This window comes from Rhinolophus sinicus, linkage group LG03 (genome assembly GCF_036562045.2).
Source record: "Rhinolophus sinicus isolate RSC01 linkage group LG03, ASM3656204v1, whole genome shotgun sequence".
NCBI classification, from domain to species: Eukaryota; Metazoa; Chordata; class Mammalia; order Chiroptera; family Rhinolophidae; genus Rhinolophus; species Rhinolophus sinicus.
The window spans coordinates 190237451-190256523 of NC_133753.1; the positions used below are offsets into that span (position 1 = coordinate 190237451).

At 43.6% G+C, this 19073-nt stretch overlaps 1 protein-coding gene across 6 annotated transcripts in view; it reads right to left on the minus strand.

Annotated features, from left to right (window-relative positions):
- TRIO (trio Rho guanine nucleotide exchange factor) overlaps positions 1 to 19073 on the minus strand; it is a 324184-nt gene that overhangs the window by 197316 nt on the left and 107795 nt on the right. For all 6 annotated transcript variants that reach the window (XM_074329064.1, XM_074329063.1, XM_074329067.1 and 3 more), the window contains exons 3-4: positions 9924 to 10038; positions 2814 to 3006 (exon numbers count right to left, since the gene is read on the minus strand). In XM_074329064.1, coding sequence (XP_074185165.1) covers positions 2814 to 3006; positions 9924 to 10038 — 308 coding nt within the window. The remainder of the gene's footprint in view (positions 1 to 2813; positions 3007 to 9923; positions 10039 to 19073) is intronic.

Genomic DNA, 19073 nt, shown 5'->3' on the forward strand with positions numbered 1-19073 from the left:
CCCTCGGAAGCAGCACCTCCCTCTAAGGACACTTATCTGGGGGCTGCTTATTAGGTGACTGATCAAAGGTGCTCCAAGCAGCCCACCCTCATCACTCATCTTGCCCTAAACTCTACCTCCCATCAAGTAACCGATGAGAGGATATGAACGACTTTTCGTCTTCTCTTAAAATCTCGTCACATTTTTTATTTATTTATTTCACGTGTACAAAACAACATAATCATTAGACATTTACACCCCTCACAAAGTGATAACCCCAACAAGCCTACTACCCATCTGACACCATACATAGCTATTATAATACCACTGACTACATTCCCTAGGCTGTACTTTATATCCCGTGACTATTTTTTTTTATTATAACTGACATTCAATATTATTTTATATTAGTTTCAAGTGTACAGTGCAGTGGTTAGGCATTTATACAATTTATGAAGTGATCCCCCGATAAGTCTAGTTCCATCTGACACTGACTTTTTTAAATGTAGAAAATACACAAGGGTTAGCAAGAAAGCTGGCAGAGCTCTTTGACAAAGCTAAAAAAAGAAGGAATGTTTCATTCATTGCAATAACCCTCCACGATTCTGAGCAGTACAAGTACAGCACATAATCTGTACTGGATTCCAATCTAACAGTGACAAAGTTTCAGTCAACTACAACCCAAACAGGACATCTTAACCTCACCCTACCTGTCAGACGGGCTGCGAGATTAATGTAAGTGTTATGCCTCGTGGAAAACACGAGGGGCGGAGCGATTAAACGCAAGACAAAGGTAAAGAAGAGGATTTGTGGCCTGGAACCAAAAGATAAAACGGAGCAAGGCTGGTACAGCTCCACCCTTGTCACCTCCAGCCTTAGAGAAACCGAGAGCTGCTGCATCTCTGCTGTTTGGCAGAGGAAGTTGCAAAGGTCAGCAGAGCTAGAAAGAGGGGCTGCTTCCCAGCCAGCACTTGTGACTGTAGCTCCATTACGATCTCATTCGCCTGGACTCTCAATCACATCCGTGGAGGCGATAGAAAAACGGGTGTAGGTTCTTAAAGGCCCAGCAGGAGAGACGGACATTAGCCAAAACTTGCATGCGTTATGTTGCCAAAGCACTGTTTCTGCTTAACACATGTATGATTAAACACAACACACTTTAAATTCTGCATCAAGAAAATAATAAGACCCAATAAATTGTCCTCCAAACTCACTTCTAACTGTACATGAAGTTTAAGGCTTCCCGGCTTCCTCTTTCACCTAAATCTCTTGACTGTAGTTTCAAATTCAAATTAAAACTAAATTCAGAGTCCAGATTGAAAAATCAGTACCATGGAAAGAAATTTAAAAATGCAAGAAATACACACATCGAAACACTTTGAAAAACATAACATGTAACATAAAGCCTAAGTACTGGGTGACGTGTTTAATACTATTATTGCTGTTGAGGGGAATCAACGTTTTGCCACCCCAAAATATGTCTTTTGGGATATTTATTTTTTTGTGGGGGGGATATTTACTTTAAGAAAGAAAAGAAACTTTAACCCTTTACCTGCCTCAAAGAACTCAGGCAGGAAAACCTGCTGAAAGGAAGAGAGCATCACCGTGACATCACCACACAGGCAAACTGGCAGACCGGGAGAAATTTGGCAAAGCCGGTTTGTTGGGCTCCCGTCTGTACCCCACCGTTTCTGGGTGGCCCAGCAAGAATTTGTTAACCCCATGTTTGCTCTTTCTCATCTGCCTGTAAATAACCTGCTTTCCCTTTGAAATCCGACCCCTGCCTCCTTCTGCTTTGGCCAAGGCAGCACCTACCCCTCGACTGCCCGAGGCGTCTTCAGCTCTCACACGTGTGGCACCCCTGCGTGTACATCCATAATAAATTCTGGACATTTTCTCATGCTACTTTGATTATTACCCCAGCCAGAAAACTTAGGTGAGAGGAAAACTATTTTTTGCCCCGCCCCCCGCAGTGTACCTTAAAAATACATGAATGAATGCTTTCACTAAAACCTAATGTTTGAGAAAGTTGATAGAAGAAGCAATCTATTCAACCAAAGTCACAATTAATTATTAGAAAATATTCAAATCTTATTACAGAATATGGCATGGGTCCAGATTCAGACTGGCCAGAATACTTTCTTCCCATAACCCTCTCGTTACACCAAGAGCATCTAAGCTTTGTCAGAACCCTGGCAGCTTAAAGAGGAAATAGGGGCAAGTTAGCAGGCAGGTTTGTTCTGCACTGTCTGAAAGACAGAGACCTTGGCACTGATGAATTCAGGATTCTGCATAGTTTTTAAAGGAGTATCTCTCCCTTTTCATAAATGAGAGACCTGATAGATGAAATACGTGGCAGGCCTTTCTCTGCATTAGCAAAGGATGAAAACCCCCATGTTTTCCTCAGGAAATCTGAAGGTGGTATTTCTCCCTAACATCCCCTGATTTCCATGGCTGAGGCAGTGACAGTGAATCGGAAGTCATGTGAAGCCACCTGCGCTGAATGGTAAAGCGGTGAAGTCAGAGGGAACAGGCTCCTTCTCAGGTAGTTACGGACCTTACACCTACCTCAGCAGTCCCACCACCCAAGACCAAGAGAAATGAAACCTAAGCCATCTCGGGTAAAACAATCCACAAGGATAATGCGATAAACAAACCTAATTTTGTTATTTTAAGCAATAACTAATTTTACATGTGTACATAAGATACACGGTTCCCATTTATTATGTAATTTTAAAAAATCTATTCTCAGCATAAAATGATGAGGGAAAAGTCAGCTTTTAATAAACCACACCTATTTCGGTGTGGTTGGTCTGGCTACACATGGGAGTTACCTCAAATTCAAATTTAGAACTGCCAAAATTCGTCCTCTGTTTCTGCCAAAAGTTGTCTGGCTTGATTATCAGTGCAACGTGAATGCAGCAGGGGAAGGACTCTTGCAATATCTTCAGCAGAGGTTTAATGGAGTCCCACTTGGACCCACGCATGTCCACAATCACCGTGAAGCCACGCTTGCAGACTTCTTCACTAGAGAAAAAGAAAACACACGTTCAGACCATGCAACTCTTGCCACTTTTTCTGGTCAGAGTCCCGCTGGGCGATGATGACACCTCTTGCTTCCTTCCATGGTCTGTGGGGGTACCTGTGTGTGGGGCTCCCGTGTGTGGGGCTCCCTGTGTATGGGGGGCTCCCTGTTGTGAGGCTGTGTGTGGGGCTCCCGCGTGTGGGGCTCCCGCGTGTGGGGCTCCCGTGTGTGGGGCTCCCGCATGTGGGGCTCCCGTGTGTGGGGCTTCTTGTGTGGGGGGCTCCGTTCTGTCAGGTACCGTCAGGTGGGACAGGAGGGGAGGGGCACCTCTCTCCACCCAGCGCCTGGCTGCCTGTCAGCAAGTGGGAGGAAGTTGGAGGATATAGAAATCAGAAAGAGCTCAGGTCTCACCCGAGGAACCAAATGCTTTCTCACCCTCCCTTGTCATAACAGAACAGACTCTGACTATACAGGCATAGAAGAACAATGACAACGTGAAACACGGTTCAACTTATAAACCTTCAAAACTTTGATTTTGTACTTCTGGTTTTCCATCCTGTCCCCTCTTTACGGAAAAGAGACAACCGTCCTATGCATTTCTCGCTTCTGTGTATAACTGATCACACACGCTGCCCAACAACTATCACCGCAGGGGCCCTTGGGGAGTGCGACCTGGGACAGACCCGACGCGGGCGCAGAGCCCAGGTGCGGTGCTCACAGACCTGAGCACAGCAGCCAGCCGGCCACCGACCACAGGCCCTGAAACCACCTCCACCAGCGTGCTGGCGCCAACGGGGAGCTTTTTCATATTCCCTTTTGTTCCTTTAACTTGTTCCAGGACCCTGGGCGATCTCAGAGGTTCTCTACGTGGCCCACCAATCACAGAGGGCCCTGGGCACCTCTGGCAGAGCCTGGGGAGCAAGTCTGCTTTCACAGGAATACTGACACTTATTTGCCTTTTTCACCTGGTTGCACTGATGGTGCAAAGGCAATGGTGGGGACATGGCCAGGCCGTAGCACAGGTCATGGCACTGCCAGGCGTCATGGGGTCTCCTTCTCCACATTCTTGCAGTCTGAACAAACAAACAAGCCCATTTCTCTTAAGAATGACCTTGATGGGGCCGGCCCGGTGGCTCAGGCGGTTAGAGCTCCATGCTCCTAACTCCGAAGGCTGCTGGTTTGATTCCCACATGGGCCAGTGGGCTCTCAACCACAAGGTTGCCAGTTCAATTCCTCGAGTCCCGCAAGGGATGGGAACAAAGATTGAACACGGCACCTTGAGCTGAGCTGCCTCCCGGATGGCTCAGTTGGTTGGAGCGCAGGCTCTCAACCAAAGGTTGCCGGTTCTACTCCCGTAAGGGATGGTGGGCTGCGCCCCCTGCAACTAGAAACGGCAACTGGACCTGGAGCTGAGCTGCACCCTCCACAACTAAGATTGAAAGGACAACAACTTGACTTGGGGGAACAAAACAAAAAAAATGCCTGGAAGTACACACTGTTCCCCAATAAAAAATAAAAAAAAAGAATGACCTTGATGGAGCAATGAAAACTAATTTTATTAAATCTCAACCCCTGAGTTCATGGTAAATACATGTAATGCGCTTCCGTACTAAAGAATAAACAAGAGTTAAAGTCCTTAAACACAGATTAAAAATCCCTAGTCTCACGTGGCTGTAACTTCAGTGTTACAAGGGAAGGCTTTGTGATGGCTGCGGAACAGCCGTGTACTTGAGGAACCACCGTAATCGTCACTGTTACGTGGACAGGCCACGCAGGCTGCCGAGGTGGCGCAGACATGAGCAGGTCGTGCTGCCTGCAAGCTCTTTGGAAATCACACCTAAGACCTCACGAATACCCAGTGAGAGCTTCAGGTTTTCACCCAACATAAATGTACTGGGGTGATGGGAAAGACAGTTGACACTTTCTGCCTATGTAACCACCCTGAGAAATTAGTCCAAATTAAAACCTCAGAAAACTAATTGCTATCATTAAATGATGTTGAAAAGTCAAAAAAATTAAGTCAAAATTAAAACGAATTTCACGCTGTCTTGCATGAGCGCACTCCTCTCCCCTCTCCTGTCCCGTCCCATAAACGCGCTCTCTCTCTCTCTCTCTCTCTCTCTCTCGCTTCTTTTTCTTACCTTGATTCACACCATCGGAGTAACTGACATTCCAAGTGTCACAGACGTACCATTCCTACACCACAAGTACGTCAGTAAGAGGCATGCCACAAAAATATTTTAGAAAAGACCCTGACTAGATGGCAGCTCACAGTCCTTGAACATGGTGTTGAAAACCACAGAGAGAACGGATGGATCCAGCCACCTAGCTTATCACACAAACATGGGAAAGTGCTAGGAATGATCTGGTTCACTGGTTACCTGCTCCTATACGACCATGAACTTCCAGAGCTAACACCTGGCTCACACACTCCTCTTACCATCACCTCTCCCCGTCTCAAGCAGGTTCTGGGCCACGATCCAGAGAACACCAAACGCCCTTCACAAATCCTAGATGCAAACATGTGACTGGCCAGCCGCCACGAGTTGATGGGTTCCCGAATGGGGGAGTGGGAATGAATAAAAGACACTCTCACATATGATGGCGATCGCGGACTTCAGTGATCCTGAAGACACTAAGTTTATTTTACTGCTCCCATATAAGCAGTTTGAGCACGTGCAAGTGTGTATTAACATAACAAATGTAAATTCTTTAGCTTTCACATAGAGGATACAAAATTCACCGAAACTCACAAGTAATTATCTTATCAATTGCCCTGATAGGCATCAGCCTTCTGTGTCTGGGAACTGGCCGCTCCCACCAAATTCCTCAGCAGCTTACAAGCTCAAGCTCCCCTCAGGTGCAGGCAGAGACAATTGCCTCAGGGGGAGGAAACAGGTAGCATAAACTGAGCCATTCTGCAAAGCTCAGAGTTTCCTGTAACCATGGCTCCCCACACAAACAGGGCTTCCAGAAATGGCTCCGCACATCTCCCAGGTCACTGAAACTAAGGGTTCTAGACCTCCCTGAGCTCTCCTGGGGTTTGCGATGTTGCGACCTTCCGTTCAGTAGAAGCATCGGCTCCAGAGGCTGTGGGGCACGACCAGCCTGGGCAGGAGGAAGCCAGCCCGCAGCTGAGGCACTACCGCAGAGCCTCCACCCAGACAGGAGACTGGGGAAGCGTAGCGGTCAGTGTGTTTTACTGGTTCTGCTAGTTGCTGTTTGGTAGACTATACTGAAAGCATCAGTCTTCACCATATCGATATAAATGCTCTGGCAGTCCGTCTTTCTCCTCACATAGCCCTGCACGATATGGACATAAAACTACAAAGCCCCTCCACTTGAAAGGGGCTTAGAAAGAATCCCGAGTAACAAGTAACACCAGGCTTAACACCAGGAGCCAGGTGGAGAAGGACAGGACCAAAAGGCATGCTGTGCTGGCACGGTTTACAGAGGATTAGCTAGTCCCCTTCCTCCACAGTCACACTGTTACCACCCAGTGACTTTCCAAGAAATAAAAACAGTGCCTGACCTGGGCTGGGAGTGCACGTCCTTCCCTCCCATCCGTCTTTATCAAGTTAAAAGCCAGTCACTATCACACAGCTACTGACTTGCAAGCATCCCCAAGCTGTTCTGTTCTTGAGCAGCTAATGAACTCTGGCAGCACAAGGGTTCCCGCTGTTCCGATACCTTAAAGACACAGCTCATGGGGAAGTGTGGCTTGTTACCCAGTTCTGATGGCAGTCTTATCTGTGAGTCTCATTTTATCTGTGAGGTGAAGGAAATTTAGATAAAACTGAGGTCTCTTCTCGATGCAAGTGTCTGAAAAAGAGCAACACTACTTTCTTTAGTTTCTGGATAAAGAAAGTCCCTTTTTACATGAATATTCATGATTGAATCTATTAAAAATCTCCGCAGTATTTCACTAGTGACCAAAGAGAGTCAGTGGTCTATCCATTTAGCTACTGTAAATCATTCTAAGGCAGGCAGAATGTTCTAGAACGTAATTAGTATAATTCAAGCAGTAAAGGCCTGGCGATGTACCAAGACCACTGTTATTTTCACTGCTGTGCAGGAGTCCCAATTACACCGGCAAGACATTCCGCTGAGACTTGTTTCTTCTGCACGCATTTAATGGAAAGTTTCCTTGCAAATGAATTCTATGAAAATCACTCTATTACTCCAGTTGTTTTAAGGAGGGGTAGGGAAGGTGACCCAAGTAAAACTACTCTCTCAGGTCCCATTTCTGTTTAACTCTGAGGGCTATGTTGTAAGAGGCACACAGACAATCCAGAGGCCATGGAGAAGGAAAGCAAGGTGGCTCTAGACCACGTCACAGGAAAGTAACTGGAGGAAAGGAGAAGAACAACTATGAAAGATGGACGTTGTTGTCCTCGTTCTGAGGCAGCGACGTATGTCAGGCACTGTACCGCACCTCACTCCACCTGCACCATGATGCAAAGAAGTGCAGATTATCATCACATTTTATAGATCAGAAAACCGATCAAAGTCATTAGGGAGCGCGTGCCAGCTCACCGCGAGTCTGACTCTGCCGCCCACGCTTGCCCATGTGGCACACTTTCCATATTCTGGAATGTGGAGCCCTGGGACTGTCTGGCTGAGGGACAGCCAGCAGCTACCTTCACATCACAGAATACACGAAAGGACAGGGAACGAAATCTCAACCCCCCACCCCCACCCCGGACTGTTTACACAGCTCTGAGAATACAAGGAACGCACAAATCCAAAAAAATTCACACACCATTAATTTGCTGGTGACTTTTCCTGACACTACTGTTTCATGAGTGGGCCCAGGAAGGATTCATTTTGTTGCCACTCCTCTCCACTTAGACTGCGGTGAAATCTGGCTCCACTATCATTTGGCAAAATGCATCATTTACATGTTAATCGCACCTCTCTTACTTGATCATTAACGAAGGACAAGCAAAAGGGCATTTCTTGTCACTTGGAACTGTAAATACAAAAGCAAATCTAGGCAATGAAATGAAGTGCTCAGTCTTTGGAGGGTCACTCTACGTACGTAAGTATTTAGGGGCAAAACGGTAGGATGCTTGGGATCTGTTATAAAATATTCCAAGGGGAAAATTAGAGAAAAACAAGATAGACAAAAGTTGGTCATCGTTGAAGCTGGATGACACAGGTACATGATGTTTGCTCTCTTCTTTGGTGTAAGCTCACAGTTTTGCAATGACAAAGTTCTGTGGTTTTTTTAAGATGGGTCGTCCAGGTGGTCCAAAACATGCCTGAATCAACTGTTTGATAATATCAGTGAAATGAGAAGTCATTGTTTATATTTATAATCAACGCAGATTTCAAAACCAGAAAGCAAGTTGCCAAAGTTACATACAGTAATTCAATTATGTACATTGTTTTAAGTCACACGGATAAATACCAAATTCAACTTGGTATCATTTTGGTTGGCAAGGCTTTATTTACTTTTTTTACATTGTCCGTTGTGTGTCTCTATTTCTGAGCACATCATCAGCACAGCACCTGGCACATAAGAGCTCAGTAAGTGGCAGCTAGCAACTATCCTGTTATTTGTAAGTGACGGTGAGTAGTATATAACTTCTAAAACTCTTTCCAACGCTATGATTTCAACAGTTCAGCCATCCAAGAACATAGCAGCGTAAGAGCAAAGGGAAAACGGCTTCTGTATGTGTAAGTAGGGTGCCATCCCTTTGTCACTGATGATACGAAGTCATGGTTCTCCCATGAAGGACTGCCAAACAGAAAACCCGACTACTTCCTTCGCAGGTCAGACCACCAATCACAACAGCTGACTTTTCATCAGTCACAGTAAGGATGGTTACAAATGGGTCCAGTGGTCCTTCCTGGGTGGAGTCAAGCCAAGTAGGTCAAGAGTGTCACAAACCCAATACATTTACCTCAACCTCTCAGAACCCATTCCGCTGCTACTGACCAATCTTTTATTATTCTCTTGCGTAACGTGTTCCTTAAAAGTTACTATCTACTGTAGCCTAAATTATGACCGGGTTTTTTGTTGTTTTTTTTTAAACGTCCTAATTTCGTCTCTTAGGAAATGCCCTCCTTTAGCCTATGCCTTTCTGGGATGAAATTTTCTTTCCTCCCAGGGAAGCACCCCTCCGACCGCCCACACACAACCACCTATGGTTCCAGCCCTCGCTGTATCCTGGATCACAGAAGTATTCTATTTTCCAAAAGGTCATCTGAACAACCAATGGGACATACAAATATAGGGGGGAAATTTGTTTCACTGGTTGTCAGCTGGCTCCATAAGTAAAACCTCAATCAGAGCAGAAACAAAGATTCTCAATTCCTCAAGTACAGAAACAGGTCAATTCCAATGAACGTTCCTCACTTCAGGGCTCTCGGGAAAACAGCTTTGCTGATTCCTGGTGTCCTCAGCTCCCACACTAAAATCCCTGACCAGCAGATTGGATGGGGATTCCCGAGCTCGACGTCCTGGCATATCAGTTGGTAAGGATGTTCAATGCCCCACAAACGTCATGCTACAAATCAACAGAACACTTGCAAGGAACTGCAGCTCAGCATGAAGACAGAAATGCACTGTCAGAAACAGCACCCGGTTTCTGGGCTTCCAGGGATCAGAATCATCGATGACAACTCTGCTTCATTTCTACCTCACACACCTGCCCTAACACCTCAGCCTGAGGCACCCCAACCCCACTGTCACCACACAAGGCTTTTCACTCAAAACGCGTACCTTCACGTCCCCGCACCCAGAAGCGTTGCAAACATGACAGAATGGTCACAAAAAGGAAATAAGGCGAGAGGTCATGATTTTAATTGTATACTCCTTTGCCTGCTGGGAATTCAGGCTGCTGGCTAGCTGTTTCCTAGAGAGCACACTGCGCAGCTCTCAGTGACAAGCCACAGAGCACGCAGCACTTACCTGGGGATACAGGCCAGGTAGGAAATGAGTCTCCTGAGGTCCTCCTGCCGTATTCTATCATGATTGCTGCGGGCTGGGAACGTTAAAACAGGACCTCCACGCTTATCTCTGCCACCTGCAAAACAAACATGTGGAATACACTCAGACAAAAACAAGAGAAGACAGGATGCTGCGTGCCACCGGATGTCCAAAATCACCACAGATCCACTCACGGCAAGGCCAGGAAAGACCGTGCAAAAGGCCAGAGTCCCTGTTTCAGTGGGGACATGGCCAAGCAATTTCTCCCCCTCCCAGGACTCTGCAGAAAAAGTCTGAGCTCTGTACACCACACAGAAGCTGTTACAGGAGGCCGAGTCTTTTTCTTCCAGTGTCCTGTTTTTTCAGTTTTATGTTCGCAGAGAAGAAGCGTTTGCATGGATACAGGCTTCATTGGCCTTCATCAGCCAACCACCTCCCCACACCGCCCACTCACTCTCAGTCCCCTCCCTCCCCTGCAGTCCAAGCTCTCTCTTTGCTACCAACCAAACTAGGTGTTAAGTCTTGAAACAGAAAAAGACAGAGATGTGCTTCGCACTTTACGCTGGTGACGACTGGACATAACCTGCGGCTTCTCTCAAAGGCAGTACCTGACCGCAGTGGTCAAACGTCACCAGTCTGCCACACACTGCCACACATACAGCAAAAAGAGAGACTGGCATGCAAGAACTGTAAGCCAAACTAAATTAGCTTAAGAACAACAGAAAAATCACATCACATACTAAGTACCCATCTCAGATGACAGGCCTGTGACGGGCAGAACTATTTCTCATTAACACACATACACCCCTAACGAAGCCTGCTGGTATCACTGACCACTCTCGGCGAAACTGTCACACGTATCGTATTACTTCCATCTGGGTTTTCAGAAAAGAAAACAAAAGCGAAACGGAGACTGCCCACGTGGGTCCTCCACCGAGTTCTACAACTCTGGTCATCTCTCTCTCTCTGGAAATACAGCACTAAGATCTTGAAATTCAAGTCATAATATGAAACTCTTAATTATTTTCTCATCTGAATTACTTACCTCCTTAGCAGACGCAAAATTAAAAAGCAAGCAAACAACAACTACAGAAAACCAGATTCTTCCCTTTTAGAAAAGCCAGAAAAGTATTCAGCAGAAGATACTGGTATTTTAAAAGCACACTTTACCAACATGGTGTTTACAATTTCCCAGGATGATTAACACACTCTCTAAACAGTAACAAAATTTAATTCTGAACATTTCACATGATCCCCATGTACTGTTCAGTCACGCAGTCTAGAAAGTGTGAAATTATTTATAAATCCAATAATTCTGGTATGAAATGGGAACAACACGAAATCGTAACCACCAATATATGCCAGGTACGGCATCGAGTGGCTGACACACGTTCTGATTTGGGCACCACAGTGCCCGTGGTTAAGAGGTTTATCATTCCAGCTGTGTAATGGAAGATACTAAGGCTCAAAGAGCTTAAGTAAACATGAAAGGACTACGCCAACATGGTCACAGCTGGGTCCTTTGCCCTGACGCGAACTTAAACGATGTTTTAATCTACTGGCTTTAGTTCTTTCTAAAGTAGTGAAAACGCCATAGGGACAACTAAAGAACGGGTTCCTAGGCCTTCTGTACGAATGAAAGGTACTGCTGCAAGTGAGAAGCAAAACTGTCACAAAGGACAGCATGTCATCACCAAGTATTTCCAGGGTGACATCAGTGGCTCTAGTTTTTGGAATACCTCTTATCGCCAAGACAAGACAGGTAACAGTTTCAATATTTTTTATTTCCCAACATCATTCATTCTTTTCCAAAATGAATCAATCTCCTGGATAAAAAATATTATACCTAGATCAACACATGTTATAAACTTCAGCTGTAAAAAATATAGCATGCTAGTTACATTGAAACATTCACCCCACTCTTGGTAAAGAGAATGGTATCTAACATTTTTCTGGACCACCATTCTGAATTTTTCAAACGCAATATATCTGACTCCGTAGGGAAACTAAATGCCAACGACCCCTGTTCAATTCTCCTCACTCTGGGACCATCATATCTCCCAATGCAAGCAAGGCAGGGTCCACCAGGGGTGTGACAAGCAGAATCCAAAATCTGCCCATCGAAGAGAGTCACGTGGGGAGTCAAGAAGACACACTGCACACGGCCATTCTGTTCCCTCCAGAAGGGAGAACTAAACACAAGAGTGCACACAGGTATGACTGCCTGTCGCCTGTTTCAGCTTCCCACCAGAGACTCTCCCTACACTGGGAGCACTGATGAGAGCCCCCTGGGACTTGCTAGCACGCTCATCCACCAAACAGGCTCTCACCCACCTCCTAAAAAAAGCTTATTTAAACCTACACTTGCATTTGAAGATAGAGAGGAAAAATTCACTTTATCTTTTTCCTTTTCCCAGAATGGAGCTTCAGAAAACTCACTAGGATCATTTTAAAACTTCATCTGTATCTCAGATCACTAAGAAAGGAAAGAAGAGGAACAACAAAAAACTTCATCAAAAATCACGTATGAAATAAAAATTTCATACTCTCTATTTAAATAATTTAAAATTTTGTTTTCACTCCCTAACGTCTGTGCACTGGGGGGCATCTTCCAACATGTGGTGTGTCACAGTCAGTGACAGGCAGGCGTCTGTCACCCGTCTGCTAACCCCTCCTAGTGAGGTTAAAAAATATGTATATTAGAACCAATAAAATGTAGTATCAGTTCAGAGCTACATGGTGTCTCCATCTTGGTCGCCAAGGTCACCCAAGGTACCCAAATGAAAATGCTCTCTAGGTTATGAAGCAGAAGAGTTCCAAGTTCAAGTTCTTGTTCCTGAACTAATACATAGAATAAGGCTGCAGCTTCATCGACTAGATATACTCGTGTGTGTCCGATGTCAAGCCCCAGCCTCATGGTGAGGCAGGTGGGACAGACGTCAGTCCCATTTTATAGACAGGAAACTCAGCACCTTAGTTTCGACAATGAAAAGAAAAGGCAGGAAATCCATTTCCTGCACCTACCAACGTCACAGGATATCTACGTAGGAGAATTTTACAGTCTCTGGACCTTTACATGTCTGTAATCAACATCCAACAGCTCGTTAAGGATTATCTGCCTATCCAAATGCGTGTTAGTCAAAAAACAAAACAAAAAACAAAAAGGACAGTTTTGTTCATGACACTGTTTTATTTTCAATTCTTGTAACATCACATCTGCTTTACCCTTCCTCTCCCCATCTTTTATTTCTGTAGTGAACTATACTATTCACACATTTTTTTTGTATTTGTCTGTCCCCATGACTAGAATTGAAGCCCCCTGGAGGTAGGCCTCTTGGTTCTTTCACTGGTATCAGTCAACACCCAAGGCCTAGTGAAATATTTGCTGAATGAATGGATTCTTATTCTACATTCCACACAAAGATAATTTTAAAAACCTACTATCAGGTATCAAGAAGTTAAAAATGGAAATGCCTGATGAACATTCCTGAAGAAATACACATGCTAAATGAAGTGAGGTTTATTTTAATATTAAAAGAAAGAAGAAAAGGCCCGGCATTATAGCTACAAATGTCTGTGTGACACTTACTTCCTAAAACCCAGCAACACTCATTTCCCTCTTGGAAAAGGTCAAACTCCAGGGGCCTTGAGCCGTAGGCCCAGAATGACCAGAAGCAGTGAGGCGCAGAGTCGTCCATCTTTAAGAGGATTAAGAACTCACCTTTCACCCACTTAGAACAAACCTCTCTGAAGGAAGGCATACTTACTTGGGGAAGTACAATGAACATTTCAACGGATCAACTGGATTTTTCTCTGTATGGCCCTCGCTTGAATTTCTGGATTACAACACCATTGAAAACAATTCTTTACACTACCCAAGAACAGTCCAACTCATTGACCAACTGTGAAAAACTGAAAAGATGTAGTTTGTGAAAGAGAAAGTATGGCTACAATCTATTAAATCAGCTACCAAGTAACAAAACTCTGTTAAGAGCACGTCCACTGGGGCCCTGCCCCCGAGCAGCCAAGGCCAGCAGCTCACCAGTCCCCCCTTCACAGGCCGCCTTGTCTGCCTCTAGTACCGGAAACTGGCCCACAGAATATTCTGAATGAAGACTAGGAGAACTCTGCAGCTCTTGGAAGGCCTCTGGCAGTACCTGGCCTTCCTGTAAGTCACTACGGCCTCAGGCTGTGTTCCATCCTCACAAGAACAGACAGCATGGACGGGAGGTGCCCCCTTCCCTTTCCAGGAAAGGCAGACCCTACACCAAACTGGAGCAAGGACTAAGGTCAGTGGTCACAATACTAACGGCAAACCCCTGGGCAACCAAATCCCAGTTCCAGTCAGTGCCCCACCTGCGAAGGTGAATGCTCACCTTGCCCCTAAAAACGCTGTTCTTAAAAAGTGACCCAATGTCCACCCGTGGGCAAGTCACTGAATAAACTATGGTGTTACACACAGAACTATAAAAGTAATGAGGACTCTCTGTGTACTGCTATGTACTGCTTTCCAGAATACAGTTTAAAAATGAGACAAGTGAGGCAGAGAAAATGGTGCATAATAATTATTGTTTACGTAGGGGAGGGGGAATGAGATTAGATGGTTGGATAGATAGAGTGCTCTTATTTTAAAAGTATAAGAAATAAACCAAAAACTAAAGAAAACAAACAAACAAAAAAAAGCTTTCCGATGGGGAGGGAAGGTACAGGGAGAAAGAAGTAAGGAGAGAAACTGGACTTGACTACATACTACCTTTAACTTTTTTTTTAGTTTTTAAACTTGGAATGATGTACACATTTTATTTGATACTGAAGCAAGATTAGGTGGCTTGTTTTTTTTGTTTTTTAAGCCTTCAAAATATAAAGCGCAATGAAACTAATGATCCTGTTTTTCAAGTTTTCTTGTACACAGAGAGGAACTATTTTATGTGACCTTAAAGCACTGTAATAGGACAGTACATTCCGAGTGGCATGCGCTCCGAGGACAACTAAACAACAACAGACGGATTACATTACATTTGGGAGTCACACTGCGGTAACAACATCAGCAACATCCGGGTAAATAAGCAATTATGTTGATGAGGCAGAACTAAGATTTTTACCATAAGGAGATACAAGGACTTAATCAAAGAAAAATAAAATATCTGTAATCCTAAATTGGAAATTTTATTACGAAGTCATCTCATCTTTTCTCATTAAAACACACACACACACACACACACACACACCACATACACTCTCCTTAGATGTATGTGTCCCCTGAACAGACACAGAAACGGTGACCCCACCAGAACAGCAAGCTTCCCTAGCACCCTGCACGATTCCCCAGCAAAGGACTGCACATGTGGTGCGGGAAACTAGACAAGATGGGCCTGAAACATCTTGTCACAGCAGCAAAGAGAGAAGCTGTTGTTACTGAGGTTGTGGATTTAGGAGCCAATCTGAAGAGGCTCCCATTGGCCAAAGATGGGAAATTCTACCATCATAAGAGGAAAAAAAAATGTACAGTGAATTAAAACATCAAATATTACTGTAGCTCCCAAGCTCAAAAATGACATTAAAAAACTTTTTTTATTAGTCTGAAATTTCTAATGGTCATTTTTCATTAATGTGAAAACTGGTAAAGGACAAGATCAATCATTTTATCCTACTTTTCCTGTATGAACTGTGTTCTCAGGGTAACCAAGAAACTGACGATGGGACAGTTCTCTCTATGCGACATCCAAGTTGATAAATGAAGAAGGAAGGACATAATTAAAATGACACCATTTTGAAACCCTAGCAAAACACTAGATCTAAGCAATGGTCATCAATAGATGCTTAACCAGACTCTCCCAATAACATTCCCAGCAGAACTACCCAACCCCATGCGTGAAGGATTTCTGCCTCCTTCCCTGCAAAATCTAAGCTAAGTCTAACCAAGCCTCAAGATTTAGCTCCTAGTTCAGATGAAATAGGGTGGGATGCAACCAGCAAAATCTAATAAAATGTAGAAAAATCTACAGAAAAACACCCAGTTTCCTCACCTAATAAACGCAAGACAAAAATAACGAGGAGGAGGAAGAACTCACAAATTAAAAGTGATGTCCGACAGACCAACCGCCATGTGTGTCATGTAAAAACCACATCATTAGACAAGCAGGGAAATGTGAATATTGATTGGCTTTTTTCTATTAAAGAATTACTATTCATTTTTGTCTGTTAATCATAGCGTGGGTTTTTTACTTTTTCCTTTTTTTTATTATTTGTTTTCAATTACAGTTGACATGCAGTATTAATTCATGTTAGTTTCAAGTGTACCACATAGTGGTTAGACATTTATATAATTTATGAAGTGATCAATGTGGGTTTCTTTAAGCTTATCTTTTAGTGAAGTAAATATTTATAAATAAATGATATGATATCTGAAATTTACTTCAAAATTATCCAGGGTAAAGGGAGGGGAGGAGTGACAAGGAACACAGATGAAACAAGATTATAGTAGTAGCCAGTGGGTTCCTGGAAATTCATTATACTATTCTCTCCTGTGTGGGAGGTTGGAATGCTCCATGATAAAAAAGTAAGGGGAAAAAAGTGTTCTTAATCCTGATTGTTGTGAGTTCTTTTAAGGCCCAAACCCTAGTGGTCCAGGAACCACAAGTAATGGTTGAAATTACGTATGTCATATACATATCGATATATGTATAAATATATACACACACGACATTAAACATATGGTAAATATATACATTAAATATACACTATAAATACATATATATATAATACACTAAGTATATCTACAATAAACATAAATATATATGCTACATTAAATATGTATATACAAAACATTAAGGAGAAACTACAAGGTACTTCTTTTACTGCCCCTCCGCCTGACTTGACGCATGAAGTCAGAGGTACATCTACTTCACTGCACTCACCCTTTGAAAGGAGAAAGTACTATTTTGCTATCTTACTTAAATGCGGTGAGGATTACTTTTTAGACTAGCTGGAAATGAGACAGGATCACAAATATTCAAGTTCAAGGAATCCTCACTGGTTTTTAGAGACCTTGACCTTGTAAGTATCTCACGGAATCACTGATCTCTTGGTCTGCTTTGTAAAAGCCATTGCTATTCCACTTAATTTCCTGCACTAAGAGCCACTCACATGGAGAACATTTACAAAGGCTCCATAATATTTACTAATATTTTTTAAAATGGGGGTAGAGCAGAAAGATTAGCAATTGTCAGAGCTGGGGAGGTGGGGGCCTGGTCATGGGGCTCTTTGGAGTGATGAAAAGCTTCTGGAATGAGATGTGGTGTGGTGATGGCTGCACAACCTTGTGAATACACTAAAATCCACCGAATCGTACACTATAAAAAGGTTGTTTTTATGGGACGTGAATTACTTCTCAAGAAAAAAGAAACAATGGGGTTGCAGGTAAAATTTTTTTCAAGTTTCCTCGTTCTTTGTAATTTTTTCCCAAAAAAATTTTCACCACACAAATAATCACTTGTTTTTAATTTTATGATTTTTTTCCCCTTTCCCCTTCCCAAATGAGATAACAGCAAGCCGAAGGCAAAAGCAGACAGCTCACTCATGCTCATGACCTGGTCATAAACTAGGAAGTGCTATAACACTGTGGTGGCACTACTACCGTCACCTGTCTGTCACCTGTCACCTCGTTAGCACAGCCAGGGAGTCCTCTCTATTGTGAAACTGTTCTGTGCTAACTTACTGCAATGTAAAACTTCGATCCCCACTAAAGATGCCCAGCTTTAATGAACCCTGCAGAATTCACGGTTTTAGGAAAGAGTCATGATAAACTCTAAAAGTGCTGTTTTTATTTCTTTGATTAATGAAAAGGGAAAAAGGTTTTGTTTTGCTAGGAACCTACATAAAAATTCCACCTAATAATATAGTCTGTATTAAATGCCTAATAAAAGAATGAATACAAATAAAAAGTATCAACTTAAACCTCCCACTGTTTTTTACACGTCCATCTCCAGGAGCTGAACAAAAGGAGAGAGTGGGGTAACAAGAGGTTTTGGAACAAAAGGGGGGACAGAAGAGCAAATGCTCTCATCACAGATAGAAAGTAAAAATCGATCAACGTGCGATTTTCTCTAAGCCTTTCTTACTGACGATGCTTCTAGCATGCGTAAGTAATCTTTTCATTATATTAACTTTAAAAGCATTTGTAGACTACAAAGTTAAGAGTTCACGAAATGCACATGAGTCCATATTATGCAATTTGTTGGTGAATGATTAGAAAACAGCAGCCTACTTTTAACACAGTGAATTACAAGCCAAGAGTTGTTTGGGTTTTGTTCTTCATTTTTTTAACCGTGTATTCCCAATAATATAAACACCTTCTTCTTTTCATGAACTTCACATACTCTTCTATTAACCTTCCAAGTGCATTATGCATTAGACTTGCTTCAGCAAAATCATCTGTCATACAGTGCCTGACAGGGACCAAGGAATACTGCTAAACAGAAAGCAAGGCAAGAGTGACAGACGCCACAGGAAACTGCATCCTAACTACACACCAGTCCCACAGACCACAAGGACACACAAACTACCTAAGAGCAGCTAGCAGTGTTACAAATTCAAAATAACACGTGTTCAAGAGGATATATCAGACCAGCATCGCATGCCTGTTTGAGAAAGATAAAAATTTATCAAGGGAAACACATCCAGGAAGACTGGCTAAAAGCATGTGACAATCTGCAGATTCACTTCCTGCTAAAATAGAGCAGAAAAATCTTGCAAACCTTTGTTTTGTAACAAATTAATGAGTGCCAAAAAAGGTCTGATACCCAATGGCTGTTCACACAGGAGGAAGCCCCACAGAAACAACTCGCAAGCCCTAACGCTGACCCTCTCTGTGCAGAGGAGACGGCAGACAAGTGCCCCAAAGCCTGGCAGGAGATGGTCCACAGGGTCACCTGCTGCAGGAAAGTCAGGCGCCCCAAGGACCAGGTTCTACACCTAAGTGCAGGACCCAGCTTGAAGGCACCCGTGGCTTTCACAGTCCGTCACAAGGGTGTTAGGGTCTCCAGGACCAGAGAGCCTGAAGGAAGGGATGTCATGGGTATGTGGACTTTTTCACCTCCCAAAAGAGGAGGCAGATGGTAGCTACAGAGCACA